We start from the raw sequence: 18,056 nt of genomic DNA, 5'->3' as shown, positions 1-18,056 counted from the left end.
CATTATGAAAAAGCTATCTGTCGGGCAGAAAGCAACTAGTTAAAATAGATGATGAATTAAGTAATGAGCAAGATGTCAAATGTGGAGTCCCTCAAGGCACTATATTAGGCCCAATTCTATTCATATTACATTTAAATAGTATTTTTAGTTTAAAACTCAATGCTAATATATATTCTTTTGCCGATGATACAGTTTTACTAATTGAAGAAAAAACCTGGGATGATGCAATACGAGTTGCAAATATAGAATTAAATAAAGTAATGAATTGGCTTTGCCATAACCATTTTTCTTTGAACACTAGAAAACCAGTTTATATCACGTTTGGTAGTTATAGTAATAGTTTACCATCAACATCCAGTATAACGATTCATGAATTCTTTTGTAATGTTGACGACCAATGTAACTGTGAACAAATAGAAAGGGTAAACTGTACCAAATATTTGGGAATAATGGTAGATTCTAATTTGAGATGGAATGAACATGTCTCTAACATTACAAAGAAAACAAGATACATTATTTACCTATTTTATAAACTAAGAAGTATACTTTCAAGTAAACAGTTGATGACTTTATACTATAGCATTTTCTAGTTAATCGTAACTTATTCACTAATTATCAGTCACTTCAAGTCAAATTTATAAAAATAAAATAAAAACCTGCTAGACAACAGTTCTTACAAACGCCAAAGATAAATAAAGAAATTGATAGAAGGAATAACAGATACGTCAGTGTGAAAACATTTAATTACACTTCCAGAAAACTTAAAAGAAAAGAAAATTGAGAGATCAAGAGCTATCAGAAAATGGATTATTACTTTAAATAGTAATGAAATAAATTTATTATTTCACCACATCTTTTGATTTGTGATAATGTATGTATGTATGTATGTATAATCTACGCAATAATAGTTTCTTTTTTATAAGCATGTGTATGGAGAGAAAGTGAGAAAATAGTTTTAATGATGAATTATATGTACAGGGTCGCGCACAGGCATTACTGCCTTTAGCGAAGATATTGCGAAAGATGAATGTTAGATTTTAAGTGTCTATACTCTCATGACAGAGATAAAAGTCTGCAATGTAAATTGCGAAGAAATCCGTCCAAAATATTTGTAAGCAATATCTGTAATTTTACTTACACCTGAATAAATAATAATAATATTTACAAATTCAAATAAGAACAACTACTTTTTTTTTACTGGAACACTATATTTTTTTACATCCTATAACGCAAAATTAAATTTTCTTCCTGTTGTTGGTTGCTATAATTAATATTTTTTGAGAAATTTGCGATTTTCTGTAAATTTTAAATGATATCATGTTCTCGTATTCGCGGTGTTAGTCTTTTTTCTTTGTCAACAAAGTGTTCGTGTAACTTCCGTAATACTGCTATACAACTAGAACTGCAATACTGCGAATACTCATTCTAGTCCAAGATCCAAGAGCTGCCAGACATCAGTTATTTTCTGAGAAACAAAATGGATAGGATAAGGTAGTATTATTGTGTATTTTGAAGATATACGTATTTGCTAGCTTGGGTCGTGGGCCAATTTGCAGATATCACCTGCTAAAGGTAAGTAAAAATATTACCTACTTTTCTTAAAGTCTGACTGCTGATTGTTACACAGACGCTTCAAAGTTCGCAAAAAAAATCGCAATTTTAACGAGTCAAATATCTCCCAGACTCAATTAAAATGTCGCTGTAGATATACAGGGTATCCCATTCATAATAATTAAAAAAAGAAACATGTCTTCCTGACACAAAATACAACAAAAACGTGTTATAGAATTTCTCAATCCAGTGACAATTGAGCTCGCAAATCGTCTTTGTAAATTTGAACGTACAATTTGTTTCATTACGGGCCTGGATCTAGGCGACTAACGTCGCTCAGCTGATCTAGTGTGGATGTAACAAGTACCTAGCGGGAAGATACCGAATGCACTTCCGCCTTGTAAAAAAAAGGTAAAAGTGAAAAAGAAAAGCGTACCTTTTATAAAAAATATTGAAATTGTCCGCCAATTGATTCAGTGCAACACTGACAGCGGCGTACCCAGTTGCTGCGAATTTGTCCCAGATACCGGGAATATTTCGAATTATACGTAGGCATTGGTAATGTAACTCACCACCAACCTACGGTTGAATAAGAACCCTACTAGAATGCACTATCACACTACTAATTGTCCTTATTGTAATAGTCTTTTATGAAATGACCACTAAATAAATAAACTAACACTAACAAACAAGTAAATTCCACAACAATCCAAAGCAAACTGAACAACCTGTTAGAAACTACGACATTATGTGTATTTATTCCAGTCACTTCCAGCAGTGTAATTATACGAGGTTATATCAATATTTAGCTTTTTACATTTAATGAAAACAAAATAACCAACTTGGTCCTTCTGGACACATCCTTGTATTACCCCACGTGGGGTTAATGAGCCCTGCCAGGCAAAACTAACGTTTAACACATGTGAATGGTCAAAGTAGGTCTGCATCTTGTCTCAACTTTTACAACCATAACACATACATTTGTTTTCGTACACTAGTACGTTATGTTACAAACCTTTACCAAACGCTGGGTGGTGAGGGTTGTTTGTGCACCGCTTCTAACTATTCCGTAGTCGTTAAAATTTCTTTTCTATTTAAAATAACATAATACTCGACGTCATGGGCTACATTAGGTCCACTTCAGTTTACGATCATGGGATTTTCGATTGTGATAGATACGTAGTTTTTCTAACATGTTCAGTCATCTAATGGACCTTAACGCGAGTGCATTTTCTTCGGCTGATCCGTAACTTAATACCAAACATAAACAATAACATTACCCCAAAAAGCAGCTGATTCCGACCTACTGAAGGTGAATTTTTCTACGATCAGCTGGCAATCGTAATTAATTTGCGATTGTGCAGGGCCGGCATCAAAACTGTTATAATTTTATTATTTTTTAATTTTGTTTCAAAAGTCAAAAGTGTTATAACATTTTATGTTCCAAATGTGGTATCTGTGGTATAAATGTTAATTATTATAACTGGGACATCCTATAGGTAAGCACCATAATTATATGGCTTTATGACATGTTTGGCGCCTCTAATTGGTGTACCTACTTACAGAAAGTCATGAAATAGTTCCCTAAGTATCGTATATAAAACTGAAAACTCAGTAAAATTACGATTTTTGGCGAACTTTGAAGCGTATGGCAGAAATTACTGTCCGTGGGAAGTGTGTTTATTAATTTGGTATCTGCAAATTGGCCTACGGCTCAAGTTAGCTGGTATCCATACGTTTAAAGTATATACTAATAGTACTCTATCACACCATTTTGTTACTCAGAAAATAAGTAATCATTTATGTATTTATTATTAAGTTTCTGGAACGGGGACTCTGCTTTGCAGCACTGTCGCATTAGCCTCGGTCTGCGGCCGAACTAGCACATTTCTTTGAAACGTGTACTTTGCTTTCGAGTAAATTCTCACCCTCTCAATTCGAATTTCGCTTGACTGAGAAATTCTGTGGATTCATGAATAAATGCTTTCAAATCTGTATCATTGGTAAGGCTTGCAACACAATTGTCAACATAACTTTTTAGTCGACATGGAAGAAACTGAATTTTCTTCAGAGTATTGTTTCAAGCCTTCAAATAGGTGATGGACTATTGTTGCACCTAGAAGGACAGGGCTACACTGTACGCCGAATATTAGTCGTTGGTGGCGAAATACCACTTCTTTTACTTCTAAATTCACTCATAAGAAGCGTAAAAGGTTTTTAATTTTTCCTGAACGCTCATTTGCAAGAATGCTTTCCCAATATCAGAAACTACCCCTATTCTATTCTCTAAATATTACTTAAATGGACAGGATTAATTTGATGCGAATAGGCCCTTTTTTCTAAACAATGATTCAACAAGGGATTATGTTTTCTCTTGTAGAAGGCGCCGAACACTGATCTGATCTTTGTTTTACTTTCCTCTTGATTACAGATCTGTATAGTAAATAATGAGAAGCACACTCTAATTCAGAACAGGGAACCTCTTCTATTATACCTTCCGCAACCCCTCTCTTTGAAGATTTCATTCAAAGACCATCGCTTTTTAGTTTTTGCACCACGAGTTTAATCTTTTCTTCGCCCAGTAGGTGGTTGCCCTAGTCGGACATCGTATCGACCTTCCAACAGTTCCAGGAAGAAATCTTTCTCCGTTTGTGTCGCTTTTTTTAATTGACGGTTCGGAAATCCTCAAGTCGAGTTTCCATAAATTTGTTAAAGACCTATCTTGTGAAAACCGAGACATAATAATTATGGAGCTCGTATTGCTCCGTTTTTTTTGTGGAATCTTGCCCATCAATGTCCACCCAAAGAGCGTTTCCATGGCAATCACCCCGTATATATTTTTTCCAAAACATCTGCTCCAATTAAAAGTTCGATAGGCACAGAATTGCCGACGTCGCTTATTTTGATAATTAAATTGGTCAGTTCGTCAATCCAAAAGGACCCACGGGAACGTTACATATTCTTTCTTGGTCTAGAACTTCTAAAGAATATTGGATATCCACCGCCTCCAGTTTGATGTTATAACATTTGTGTTCCAGTTCAGCTGTATTTTTCCGTCAAACAACGAACAATGAATGAATCAGTTTTTTACTTGATAATAAATAAATAAACATGAATTTTGCGAATTACTATCGATTAAAGTTCGAATTTCCCCAATTATATCTGTTGTTTATTTTAACACAAACAGTTTGTAAAACGATGTGAGCATTAGAGTTGCTCCTTATTGTTTGGTTTACGGATTCAGTACACGCAACGCTTGCCTTGTTTTCGTTAGAATCTTCTTTTGGTTTCGATAAATCAGAACACATCAAGGCTACTTGAGGCATTCCACACAAGACGCACTTTAAACGTTGCCGACATTTTCGCGATTGATGTTCGATTTTTAGACAACGAAAACATGCCCCATTTTTGACTAAGGAGTCTATTTTTTGGTCCAATGACAGTAATATTTTTCACTGTCGTGTTTTCCTTCACAAAATGCGCACTTATTTCGCAGCTATTTAAATCAGTCGCTTTTTGTTTGGTTTTAAGTGTCACATATTCACGTGAATTAGCATCCAAGTCAAACCCTTCCATTGCAAACACGATTATGTGCTCATTTTTTGGAAAAAAACATAACCGAACACTTATCACTAGAATACCCAACGTTTCTAGAGCGCGCATTTGTTTCGATTCGATCGTACCTATAACGCTGAGAGTTCCATTTTTTCTTTACTTGCTGCATTATTTACAACCAATATCAACAGCTCATGCACGTAAACTTCGATTTGGAGATCTCGCCCGAATCTCGATTTTAAATTGTTTATCATTTTTTGATTGTTTCCGCTTATTGGGGGGAAACTCGACCTACATGAAATTCCGGAATAGTTGCCCTAAATAAGAAATTCGATTTTATCAATACTATCAATTTCAGGGTCTACGAGTACTGGAAACACTCGCAAATATCATCATCGTATTCTTTCAGTTCGTCGCACCCTGTTCGTATTGTCTCTTCTGTCTCTGACCACTGGCTTGAAATTTTAGTGTGAAAAAACTTCTCGAATATTCATCTGAAGATTACATGTCTATCATTAGAATTTCCTTCTTAGCATTTCCTTGCAGTAGATTATTGAAAATCTCCTCATCTACGATTCGTAAGGCGTTATATTTTTGTTCTAATATTTCCCAGCGTACATTTACAGGGGAATAATCCTGTGTACGTGAGGTAAATAATTTTTCCAGCTCATCCGCTGCTTTTGTAAATGTTGCACAAAGTGCAGTACGCCGAAATATGTTTATTAAACTTTGTAGATACCTTGTTACTGGCAGAATACTTACTCACGGAGCAAACAGTGGTCCAAATTTTTATACGAATTAGTTCGGCAGCAAAATCGATAACTTTATTTCTTCTCTCTTTACGACTTTGAAAAACATATGTATGTCGTACATGCATTTTACTTGAGATAACAGTTTCATTCGAAAATGTTTTTTTTTTCATGAGGAACCACAGCGTATTTGTACAGCTTCTCTTAATTGCGTGACAGTGAATGACATTCATCATTAGAGTGTTTGTTTCGTTTATTTCACCAGTGTGTTTTTTTACTATCTGATCGTAATGCAAATAGTTTATCGGATGCTATCCCAACAGATGTTTTTTCGTTATCGTTTTACCTTTTGGACCAGCATTAATAAGTATTTTATTGGTGTCAAAGGCACTTACGTCAATATCATCGGTACTTCTGTATTATTGATGCAAAACTATGTGACGTTTGAACTGTCATGTTGGCGTACTCCTTTTCATTTCTTTTGACCCGGCGGAACTTTGTTCTGCCATATTTTTCTTTTCGTGAATATTTTCGAAATTTCCGAAAGACTTGTTTTACTGTTTATATCCGCTTCGATTTCACACGGTTGGTGGACACTCGCCGACTAAGAAAATGTAACACTTCCGGTAAATTCAAATCAGTTGGATTATCAATAATTCCATATATTGACACGATTGATGTATCGAAAGTGATTAACCTGTCAAATTATAAAGTACCAGAAATGTTACACGTTACGTACTTAATGACAAAAGATGAGACAAAATCTTCCGTTTACAATACAACCATATCATCATCGTTATAAGGTTGTCAGTCCTAAGACTGGTTGGAGACGCACTTTCACTCTTTCCTTTCCTAAGCTAAGTTATTAATACAGGATCCCTCACCACTGTCAATTTTTTTTTTATAAAATATATAATCCTTCGTTATTACATATCATAAAGAACTTTAACTTTTATTAACTTTTATAGAAATTATCTATGAAAAAATAAAATCATATAATCTATATCTTCTATCAACTATAAACATAGTAATATCACATAAAAATTGACATATTTGATAAGAAATATTTTCAATATTATTAAAATGATTATATAAATCATAAAAACATTCTGGTACTTTATTAATTAAAGGATTATCACCCTCTAAAATATTTATCTACTTTACAATCGGTTTTATCAATTGAAAAATTTGTTGAAGATTATGCCAAAATTCTTCATTTAATACAAGAGCACTAGAAGCAGGTTTCCATAATGTAATAGCCTTTGAAGAAATTGCTAAAGCCTGAAGATTATGCTTATTAACATAAAGACTGTCAATCATAATTATAGTAGATCCAAACTTGTCTTAGCTGGTATTTTGAAACAAAATAAAAAGTTATAAAATTATAACAGTTTTGATGCCGGCCCTGCACAATCGCAAATTAATTACGATTGCCAGTCGATCGTAAAAAAATTCACCTTTAGTAGGTCGGAATCAGCTGCTTTTTGGGGTAATGTTATTGTTTATGTTTGGCATTAAGTTACGTTCAGCCGAAGAAAATGCACTCGCGTTAAGGTCCATTAGATGACTGAACATGTTAAAAAAACTACATATCTATCACAATCGAAAATCCCATGATCGTAAACGGACCTAATGTAGCCCATGACGTCGAGTATTATGTTATTTTAAATAGAAAAGAAATTATAACGACTACGGAATAGTTAGAAACGGTGCACAAACGATTCTGGCCACCCAGCGTTTGGTGAGGGTTTTGTAACATAACGTACTAGTGTACGAAAACAAATGTATGTGATGCAGACCTACTTTGACAAATCACGTGTTAAATTGCTCATTCTGACGTTAGTTTTGCCTGGTAGGGCTCATTAACCCCACGTGGAGTAATACAAGGATGTGTCCAGAAGGACCGAGTTGGTTATTTTGTTTTCATTAAATATAAAAAGCTAAATATTGATATAACCTCGTATAATTACACTGCTGGAAGTGACTGGAATAAATACACATAATGTCGTAGTTTCTAACAAGTTGTTCACTTTGCTTTGGATTGTTGTGGAATTTACTTGTTTTTTAGTGATCATTTCATAAAAGACTATTACAATAAGGACAATTAGTAGTGTGATAGTGCATTCTAGTAGGGTTCTCATTCAATCGTCAGTTGGTGGTGAGTTACATTACCAATGCCTATCGTATAATTCGAAATATTCCCGGTATCTGGGCCAAAATTCGCAGCAACTGGGTACAGCGCTGTCAGTGTTGCATTGATGCGAATGGCGTACTATTTCAACATTTTTCATAAAAGCCATGTTTTTTTTTTAATAATTATAAATGGGACACCCTGTATATTGATTTTCTCTCCCCCATTGTACCAAGTTCCCAATGAAAATCCTTATTGCACAAATTGATTTTGCTTATATTATTATCAGCATTATTGATACCTGATACAACAAATAAACAGTTGTATGCCGTTGAGAATTCTAAACTGTCTAGAAAAAAAATAACAAGCAACCTCTAACAACACTGGAAGTCAAATTCAAGTTCGGGATTTGCCGTTATTGAATGTACTCGATGCAAAATATCTTCAGCTATATTGTCTTTGTATTTGTTCTTCAAATTATATGAATAATAAGAAGAAGCTTGTCAGCGTTGTCGTTGGTGGTCGTTCAGCTCTTTGCGCTGCGTTTTCTATCGTGAAATAAACTCGTCTATTCTCCAGATGAACAGCTAAATGGACTACGGTGGAATGACGTTCATGTATAGAAAATGAAAAGATTCTCCTAACTGCCGCATTGCTACTAACATATCTTCCCAGACATTGTGAGACTTCATCGTTATTATTTGAAGGTGCAATACTAAATACAGTCATGTCGTTTCCTTTCGTGACGTACTGCAAACATATTAATCGATTTGACTGAATTGCAGTACTCAACATTGCAATGCGCTTTAAATGTTTTGAAAAGCAGCGGTGAATACGGAATAATCCAGCTGTTCTTGACTACGACATCCACATGTTTGACTTGCAACGATATTGTTCATCCGTTGTTTTCTACAGGGCGACGATGATACAGAGGGTAACCATCATTGCCTGCAATTTTATCAGCTAACAAAGCACGGGGATAACGCTTCGAGCATTTCTTAAATAGTAAGTCGACCGACATTCATTCTATTTCCATCTGTGTTCATGGCATCGCACGAATGAATGTATTCTTCTGAATGTAATTGTTTCTATTTTTAACGTATATTTATATGTCAGATGCTCTATTTCAGTTTTGACATGCATATCAACGGCGAACTGATGAAATAATCTGCGGCATTTCAAAATGTGGTTTTCCTCGTTTAGACGAATCATAAAACCGTACACATAAAAATTCATCGAATTGACGTTGTTTTGTTTCTTGATCTGTAGAAGAATAGTTTACTTTATTTAGTAATCAAAATGAAAAAAGTTTATAACAACAGTAGAGGGTTATTTCTGCCATTAGTTGTTTTATGCTTGCATTGATACATTTGTATACATACATATATCACCATCACATCGTTGAATTACAATGTCACGAGATTCCATATTCTCCAACAACCGCAATGGCTACTTCGTTTAACATTGGTGCGTTGAAGCGTCTCTCATGTTCTGCATGTTTTTTGTCTTCTTTGTTCATTATTTTATGATCGTCCAATGGCATCATTTTTAAGGATGTTTTGAACAATCGGATCAACTGATTATGTTCATGTAAGAGTTGATGCAGCTGCATGGTGATCTCTCTCATAGCTGAACGACTGATAGCAAAGCGTTGATTTACTTTAGCTACAGCTTCATCCCAGGAGAACTGCACCGGAGACACCTCAACCACCGCCCGTAGATTTCGCCTCCCTACCATATATTAAAACGGTAACGGATCGCATTGGGAAGTTATTGAAGCGTCATAACATCAGAACCTTCTTCAAACCCACACAACAGCTACGAATCTTAATAAGATCAGCTAAAGATCTTAGAGATCCTTTAATATCCGCCGGTGTTTATAGAATCCCTTGTTCCTGCGGAGGAGTCTATATTGAAAGAAAACTACGCAGAAAGCGCCGAACACACTGATAAGCCATTCGAATACACCGAGCGTTCATCGGATCAGTCAAGCCGACAATAGCGTTGTACTGCTTGTATAACTGTTCACATTTTTCTGGTCGTTTTTTAACTTCATGAGGATTTACATCCTCTGAATCTAAACAATTTAAAAAACGCGTCAAACTCTCCTTAATATATATCCTTTTAAATTTTAATTGGTCCATTGTTATTTATTTTATTTGTACTAATTAACACATATTGAATGGTTTTAAGAAAATGGAAGAAAATGATAATTGGATATTTACCTTTATCCTTTATATTTTCTTTATTTGATGTACGCTGTACCATTCGACATTGTACAATGAGTGTAGGCTGCAATCACACACACTTTTCCACCAATTATTCTTCAACATAGTACCACACGTTTGTGAGAACACTCGGTATAGCATTAAACAAATTAAATGTGTAATAATTAAAGTTCATCATTTGTGCCGACTTAGTAAAATCGCGGTACAGTGCGACTAACTAGGTCATAGACATTTACATACTCAGATGTAAACTGCTGAAATAACTATTGCTATTAATCCAATGTAAACAATTTTTATATAAATAGCGTGTAAATAATTGAATAAATCAGTCTAACACCAGGCTCACTTTAATTTGGATGCTGCAGTAGTGTCAACCTTGGGATACTGCAATAGTGTCAATCATCGGATGCCGTAATATTGTTCAATTCATCATTGATGTAGAAATGTGTCCAACGCTATTATAAAATCGGTTCTTCTTAAAACCACAATTATTGATAGTCACATCTCATGCAACTATACGTTTATTAATTAGAGTCACAGAATTTCAAACACTTAATTTTTACCACTAGTTATTAAATTGTCACCTTTATATCCTTATATTGAAATACAGATTGCAGTTTAAATTTATTTTCAGTATAAGTACAAAGTTTTTTCTTTTTGGGTACAAATTCAACCTATATCGTTGACGTTCAATCTCGTTTTAAAACTCAAAGTTAAATTGTGTCCAGCACCGTCGCTACCCCTCACCCTCTGCTCTTTATAGTCAGGGTCACTTCGTGATTCTTAAGAACTACCTACGATTTATGGCAAGACCGACCACCCTCGGCATGCTGTTTATTTATTATTATATATTTTTCTTATCTACAGTTGTTCCTGCACTTTCTAAATTTAACATCTATTTCAAATTATTTAAAATTCTCTAGATTTCTTTTTCCAAGAAAAGGCCTTAACACCTTGCTTCGTTCATAAAAGAATCCTTGAGGTCTACTCCTTAGTGGCCTAGCTGTAGCCTACAACTTCACTTAATTAAGCAAATAAATTGAATCACTAGAGCCTTCAGTAATCTGAAGAAAAATAAGGCGTCATGGTATTCTCTCAATGATTGTAAAGAGGAAGTATTCCATTTATTCGCTACTTCTACGTAATCATGAGATAGTCGATTCATGGCACAACTCTTTTTAAATGATAAAAAACAGAGACACCTGTGCCTCATCCCCTCCAGTCTAAATACACCCTTTGTTAGAGGAGACCAAATAATAGACTCATACATAAGTACGGATAATACATAAGAATCATAAAGCCTAATCAGTGTTCGTGATTGCGTAAATTCCATAGTATTTTTTATAATAAAATATAAGTTTCTTGATGTTTTCCTCAAGATAAATAACATGACTTTTGAAAGTTAATTCTTCATCAAAAACTATTCCTAAATCTTTAGACTCATGCTGTTTTAATAATCTTATCATTAATCTTATAACCAAATTGAAATTGTTTACGTTTACGTGACAGTCGAGCATTTTTCAATGTTTAATTCGAAGAAATTTATTTTAAACAAGGACACCATCGCATAAATTAGTATGTGAGAATACTCGATCACATTAACATCAATATTAGATGTGATAAACAAAAAAGGACCGCAGTGTGAACCCTGAGGTATTCAGACTCAACCAACGTAGGTAGAGATTCGACGCTGTTAACCCCAACTATAGAATTTCTATTATCCAAATATGATTCGAACCACCTTATTAAATTGTTTGATAACTATATTAATGCAAGACAGCAAAAATCTGTGGTTGATAGCGCCAAACGCACCGTCCAGGTCAGTATATGTTATATCAGTCTAAAGCCCCTCAGCAGCTTCATCAACGTAATTTTTGAAACAGGTATGATTGATGACCGTTGATGAACGCATGTTGAAATTTCGATAAAAACTTGTGAATTGATCCGATAGAGTATTAGTAACAATACTATCGAAAATCAGCAATCGAGCACAACAGAGCAACTAGTCTGTAATTTGATACATCCTCATTTCTACTCTTCTTATGTCTTGGTTTGATATATGAAACTTTCAGTCTGTCAACAGTAAACCAGTCCAAAATCGAACACACAAACTGTAGCAGATAAGGATAAGGAACAGACACAATGGGTCTAAACACATAAAACAAATCTCCTATATTAATCATTTATATCAAAAGTACAACTCCAAACTCCCAAACGGATTAAAACAGATTAATTACCAATTATCAGAAATGGAGACACATACAAAGTATGCCTAGGCAGGAAATCCAACGTCTTGTCTCGGTAAAAGCTATGCAGGAGAAAATGTAGGGTTAAGTGGGGGAAGTGTAACAAAAAGTCATTTTTATTTTTAGAAAACAACCGTCTACTATATTATATGGTCCTCTTATTAGTTATTATAAAATCAGCAGTTCTTAACTTTCATGAAAGGCTTAAAGTAATATCAAAATTATACTTGGAAACTACTTATTTTTTTAGTTTTGTGAGATCACAAATTTGCTATAGTGTGCCCCAGGGGTGGGAAACAGTTTAACAACCATAGGGGTACCGTATAATAAGACGGGGGTACACTAAAACAGTAGACAAACGAAATGAAATATGAAAAATAGAAAACCTTTAACTTGAATTATTTTCCGTAAACATGGACAGTGGGCGCGGCGGAAAAGAAAATGTTAGAAGCGTTTGAAATGTGGTGTTACAGGCGAATGATGAGGATACCGTGGATAGAGAAGGTTAGAAATGAAGAGTTATTAGAAAGAGTAAGAGAACAGAGGACTCTATGGAAGTCAATAAAAAATAGGCGAGTTAGGTTAGTAGAGACATATTAGAGGCAGAAACGGAAGTTAGGAGGGGTACAGGTAGACCTAGATTAGATTACTGTTCGCATATATATAAGGATATGGGTTGTTCTAGCTTTAGGGAAATGCGAAGATTAGCGCAAGATAGGAAAGAGAGATGCGTGTTCAACCAGTCTGACTGATGATGATGTTCCGTAACATATTTATGGTAAACATGAACAAAGAGGTACAAACATTAATAATTATCTTTTCTTAACCTAGATTAAAGCGCCTCAGTATTTTTTTGGGAATGAGTAGCAAACAGCTTGACGTTTTGTGTTTTTTTTTTCCATTTTAGGTAATGGGAATATAAGCTCAATATCATCTTGTATGATAGTAGCAAAATCCGGTTCTAAAGGAAAATAAAAAGACATTAACTACTTTTGCATAGATAATTGACATATTCATCTTTCTTATCAGTTATCAATAATTTTCCAATATAATGCTTGGTTTCTTTCCAGAATATTTAGCAATAAAAAACGTTTTCTTTTTTTGGATGTTTCAGTAATGACAGAGGGATGTTATTGTTATCTGATCCGTTAGATAGAGCATCTGAATCTTAATCAGAATTTTCAGAGCCTTCTCCAGAACTTGGAAATAAAACCCTGGTAACCTTTTCGACTTTCTTTGGTTTCGTTTGAATAAAGTATGGTACCCAGTCATAAAGAAAACTATGCAGAAAGCGCCGAACACACTGACAAGCCATTCTACTACACCGAGCGTTCATCGGATTAGTCAGGCCGACGAAGCCACGCCGCAGTTGCTGAAGAAACGTCTGGAGAGAATAGTTCACTTAGACCACGACCCTATAGCCCGAATCTTTATTCAACTATTTCTTTGGTTTCTTCTTTTTTTTGGCCACTTCTTCAAATTTCTGTTTAATCGGTGTATCGGTGCCGATACAACTTTTCCCCCTTTTTCTTCCTTTTTCAGAGAGTCGAGACTCGTCTTTGCATATTCTCTACACTCGATTGGGTTCACTAAAATGCCTTTCATTGGATCAATATCTCTTGTTGAGCTTAAATTCTTTGGAATCATTGAATCGCTGAGCTTCTGAGCTTCTTCAAAATTTTGTTGCAGTGACAACGTCGTTTTACAAGTCATAGGCTGGTTTGGTGACTGTTCATTCTGCTGCTGCAATATGAAATTTTTAGAAATTGTAGGCTGATTCAGAGATTGTTCATTTTCCTGCATCAAGGCATCTGTTGCCTGTTTATTCTGCTGCAATAATTAAGCTTCGGATTCTAAAGATGGGTTTATAACCCCGCTTGACATAAAATCGTCGCTTATGAAAATGTTCCTGTCGAAAGGAAATATACCGGTTTTCATAAAACCCGATTTTATATTTATGAGTGTCATAGCCTTTTCGAATGCTTGACCGAGTAGTTCTGCAGAATTTCATATTGTTAAAGGTATTCCCGGATGACGTAAAAGACATGAATCAATAGCGACATTGTAATATGTCTGTAATGGTCCAAACATGGACACGTCAAGCGGCCGTAATTTGTGGCAGAAAAATATAACAGAAATTTCACTTTAATGCCTTTTTCTTTTTCTCCTGAAACATTGTGATTGTAATTAATCATACAGAAGCATTGTTCAGGTAATGCATTTAATATTAAAAAAGAAATTAGCAATCAATTAATAAGCATAAATTATAAAAAAGTGGTGTGTAGCATTTGTCGGGAATGGAGCTCAGACTCGCCTCAGTGGCAGCCACACATCCATACCATTGCGTCATTAACGCTTGTTGAAAGTTTTGGTTGACAAAACAAGATTGCTTGTAAGGAATGCCAAAATGTTTCCGGCATACTGGTCTTTACTTGTCTATTTGTTGGGAAGCTCAGAAATGTCTGAATGTATAATATGATCAACTTTTGCAGTTCTATACTATTAATACGCTAAATTGCACCTTTTTTCCATTTCGATAGCCGTGTTTTCCAAAACCAGATGAAAACGCAAAAGGCCGTAATTCGCCTTTGCTCCCTGCTTAGTTTATTTGGTGGATATCAAGCTAATTAGGAATTCTCGCATATTCCAATACCAATGTTGTACTTCTGGGAGTCCTACTCTTGACAGTTTTTTCTATATTCAGTCTAATATATCTAGAATGACTTAACTAATGTTAATGAACTTTTTGTATACTATTTTCTTTGTTTTTCAGTTTGTGAATATTTGTTGCAGAAAAATTTCCGAAAAGAAGTTTAAGCAAATTAATTGATTCAAAGATCGACTCCGAGTGTTCGTATATACGACAGTGTGCATTTGATGTTGGAATAGTTTTAAAACCTGAAGAATTAATTCCAGGCTTATTGTTTAATAGTTCAGAGAGGGTCATATTGCAGGCTGTAATATGTCTTGCGGAAAATTTAATTCGAAAAGCAAGAGCTTGTAGAGTATTTGAAAGGAATTACAGGTGCGAACGCAAATAGAATAAAATAGAATTTGTTTTAAAATATCAGTTGCTTATATGTAATTTTAGGGAAGGTGAATGTACATTGACAGTCGAAGACATCTTAAAAGTTTTACATCACAGGCCTGAATTAAATTTTCTTGTAGCGGAAAAAAGTGATAATTAAATAACTTTTAAATTACCTACCGTTGTACTTAGCATTTAAATATATTTATACTGTATATTTATAAAATTAAAAATAAAGGAGTAATTAAATTGGAAAGAGAACATGTATAGTTAACTTTAGTTTTAAAGTGAAAAAAATAATGTTGTGAAATGTAGTAAAGTAAAGCAGTACACCAAATCATGTTGATGATTTGTCCATCTTACATATAACTACTTTTTGACCTTCAGAACTTCTTTTCAGGCCATTTTTCAGTGGAAGAAGTTACTTCACAATCGTTTTGTCAACAATGCCAGAAGTTCCTATTGAAGAACCTCTAGAATTTATACTTTCTAGTTTTTTATAAGTGTGCATGTTTTTGAGTTTAATTTCTATTGGCTATTAAATTTTATCAATAGATGTCACAAGAATGTTGAAAAATGGAGCGCCGGCAAGGTTAGATCAGTTTAAATCTGATAGCAGCAAAAATTTTCCTTCGTTAATTTGAGGTCATCTCTAGTGGTAAAAATTAATTCAAAAGTTAATTCACTTTAATGCATTAAAAATAATCCTGCAAAATATTCTTCTAAATGTCTCAATTTATTTTGTAAATTCAAGTAATTCGAACTAAATAGGGTATAGTTGAAACAAGTATGAAGCTTTGGAGAACGTCTGCTAGATGTAATAAGGGATCGCATTGTAAGTATAGTGGTGTGGTTAAGGGTAATTTTTTTTAAGAAAACCACAATAAGCTACAATCTGATTGCTGGCTGTAGGCGTTATTTGGCAATGTCGGTGCAGTACGATTAAATCTCATGAGTACAAATTGCAATACGGAATGAGGAGCTACACAGAGTCGGTTGTCAACGCCAAATGTAAAGATAAACCAATTACCGCTTAGTTATCGACGAGTTGATGGTTCTGTAAATACCACTTATCTTATCTATAGTAGTTTATTATGCATGTCATGTTACTTAAAAGTAAATTTTAAGGTAAAACGCTTAACTGCATTTAATGTTTTGTTTTTTCTTTTTCATTGTACATGGTATTCCATTTTTGGCACCTTTGGGGGGACCTCCCTTTTTGCTAAAGATGGAGGGTTGTGCTTTTCGCGACAGTTTATTATTTTTTTTGTGAAATTAAAGATAAAGTAAGCAGAATTTTTATATCCTCATTAGTTTTTGAGATCCACGATGGAATTGAAAAGTATCGCCTTTGAAGCACCTCCTCGTGTCTCAGTTATCTTTGAACTTATCAAAAAAGTTATAAGGTATTTTTATAGAATTTTTTCAGTAGAATACAGTGGTGTAGTCAGCATTTTTCTTACACCTTTCTGTTTTCTGTTAGGGGTCGTTCATAAAATATTACATATTTTGCACGATCCGACAACAATTCAAAAAGATTTTTCGCATGGTTTTATTCCATTGTAGGGTCAGTCAGGAAAAACATATTGATATTGTTATTCATGATATTGTCATTCATATTTAATTTGTATAGATAGATCGGGGCGCTGTAGGTGTTTTGATGTAATGGGAAGCAATAGTGTGTCATTTTGGATGCTTAATAAAGTGTTTTTTTATTTGTAACTAAAAAATGATTATTTGATCTTATTCACAACAATCAAGAACATTGGCGCCCAACGTGTCGGCTCACATAATTGAGATCGAAGAACAGGCAAAATTCATAGGTCAATTTCAAGAAGGAAAATTTGTTAGCTGTCAGCACGCATTAATGGCGTCAGTTTAACGGCCAACAACGCATACAAACGCAGATAATTGTGAAGACAATAAAAAAAACATATCAAAACAAAGTTGGACAATGTCAATTTAGAAGTCATCTAAGTTGATATTATAGCATCAAAGTAGATAAAATAGCATCATGGAAAGTCTTCAAAAACTTATCAGAAGGCGAGGAGTAGTCAAATCTCAAGTAACACGGATGGAAAATGTTACAAAAGAGCATACAAACATGTTAGCATCAGAAGTTGAAGTCAGACTACAAAAGTTAAATGATTGGTTTCAAGAATTTGAAAATTTACAACAACTGATTGAAGATGAAACAGATAGGTTAGGTGAGCAAGCACAGTTATCAGACGAAGATCATGAACAAGAAAGAAAACAATTTGAAGACAAATTTTATACACTAGCTAGTATATTTCAAAAACTTATTGACAGAGATAAAGAACAAAGAGAAGAACGTAAATTTAGAGGTATTGGAAATCAAGATCATGTCAATCAAGGTCAAAACAATGATGCAAGCAGTGGTAATACGCGCAGAAAGAAACCAAAGCTGCCAGACCTGAAATTACCTGAATTCAACGGAGACTATTCAAAATGGATGTTATTTAAATCTAGTTTTGAAACATCTATTCATAATGATGAAGATCTTGAACTCGCACAAAAACATCAATATTTATTGGGAGTACTTAAGGG

The 18,056-nt window shown here is 34.3% G+C and overlaps 1 protein-coding gene across 2 annotated transcripts in view; it reads left to right on the top strand.

The window, feature by feature from the left end:
* LOC108738439 (YEATS domain-containing protein 2) overlaps positions 1-15,688 on the top strand; it is a 28,254-nt gene extending 12,566 nt beyond the window's left edge. The window contains exons 6-7 of one of the 2 annotated variants that reach the window (XM_018471844.2): positions 15,254-15,485; positions 15,552-15,688. In XM_018471844.2, coding sequence (XP_018327346.1) covers positions 15,254-15,485; positions 15,552-15,648 — 329 coding nt within the window. In that variant the 3' untranslated portion in view covers positions 15,649-15,688. Of the gene's footprint in view, positions 1-192; positions 1,159-15,253; positions 15,486-15,551 lie in introns of those variants that run through there. The other variant, XM_018471843.2, reaches the window with a different exon arrangement.
* Positions 15,689-18,056: the final 2,368 nt, after the last annotated feature.

The sequence above is a fragment of the Agrilus planipennis genome, unplaced genomic scaffold (assembly GCF_000699045.2).
Source record: "Agrilus planipennis isolate EAB-ADULT unplaced genomic scaffold, Apla_2.0 scaffold211, whole genome shotgun sequence".
Taxonomy (NCBI): domain Eukaryota; kingdom Metazoa; phylum Arthropoda; class Insecta; order Coleoptera; family Buprestidae; genus Agrilus; species Agrilus planipennis.
Note: the sequence above shows the minus strand (reverse complement) of the source record. Positions and strands in the feature narration are given on the sequence as shown.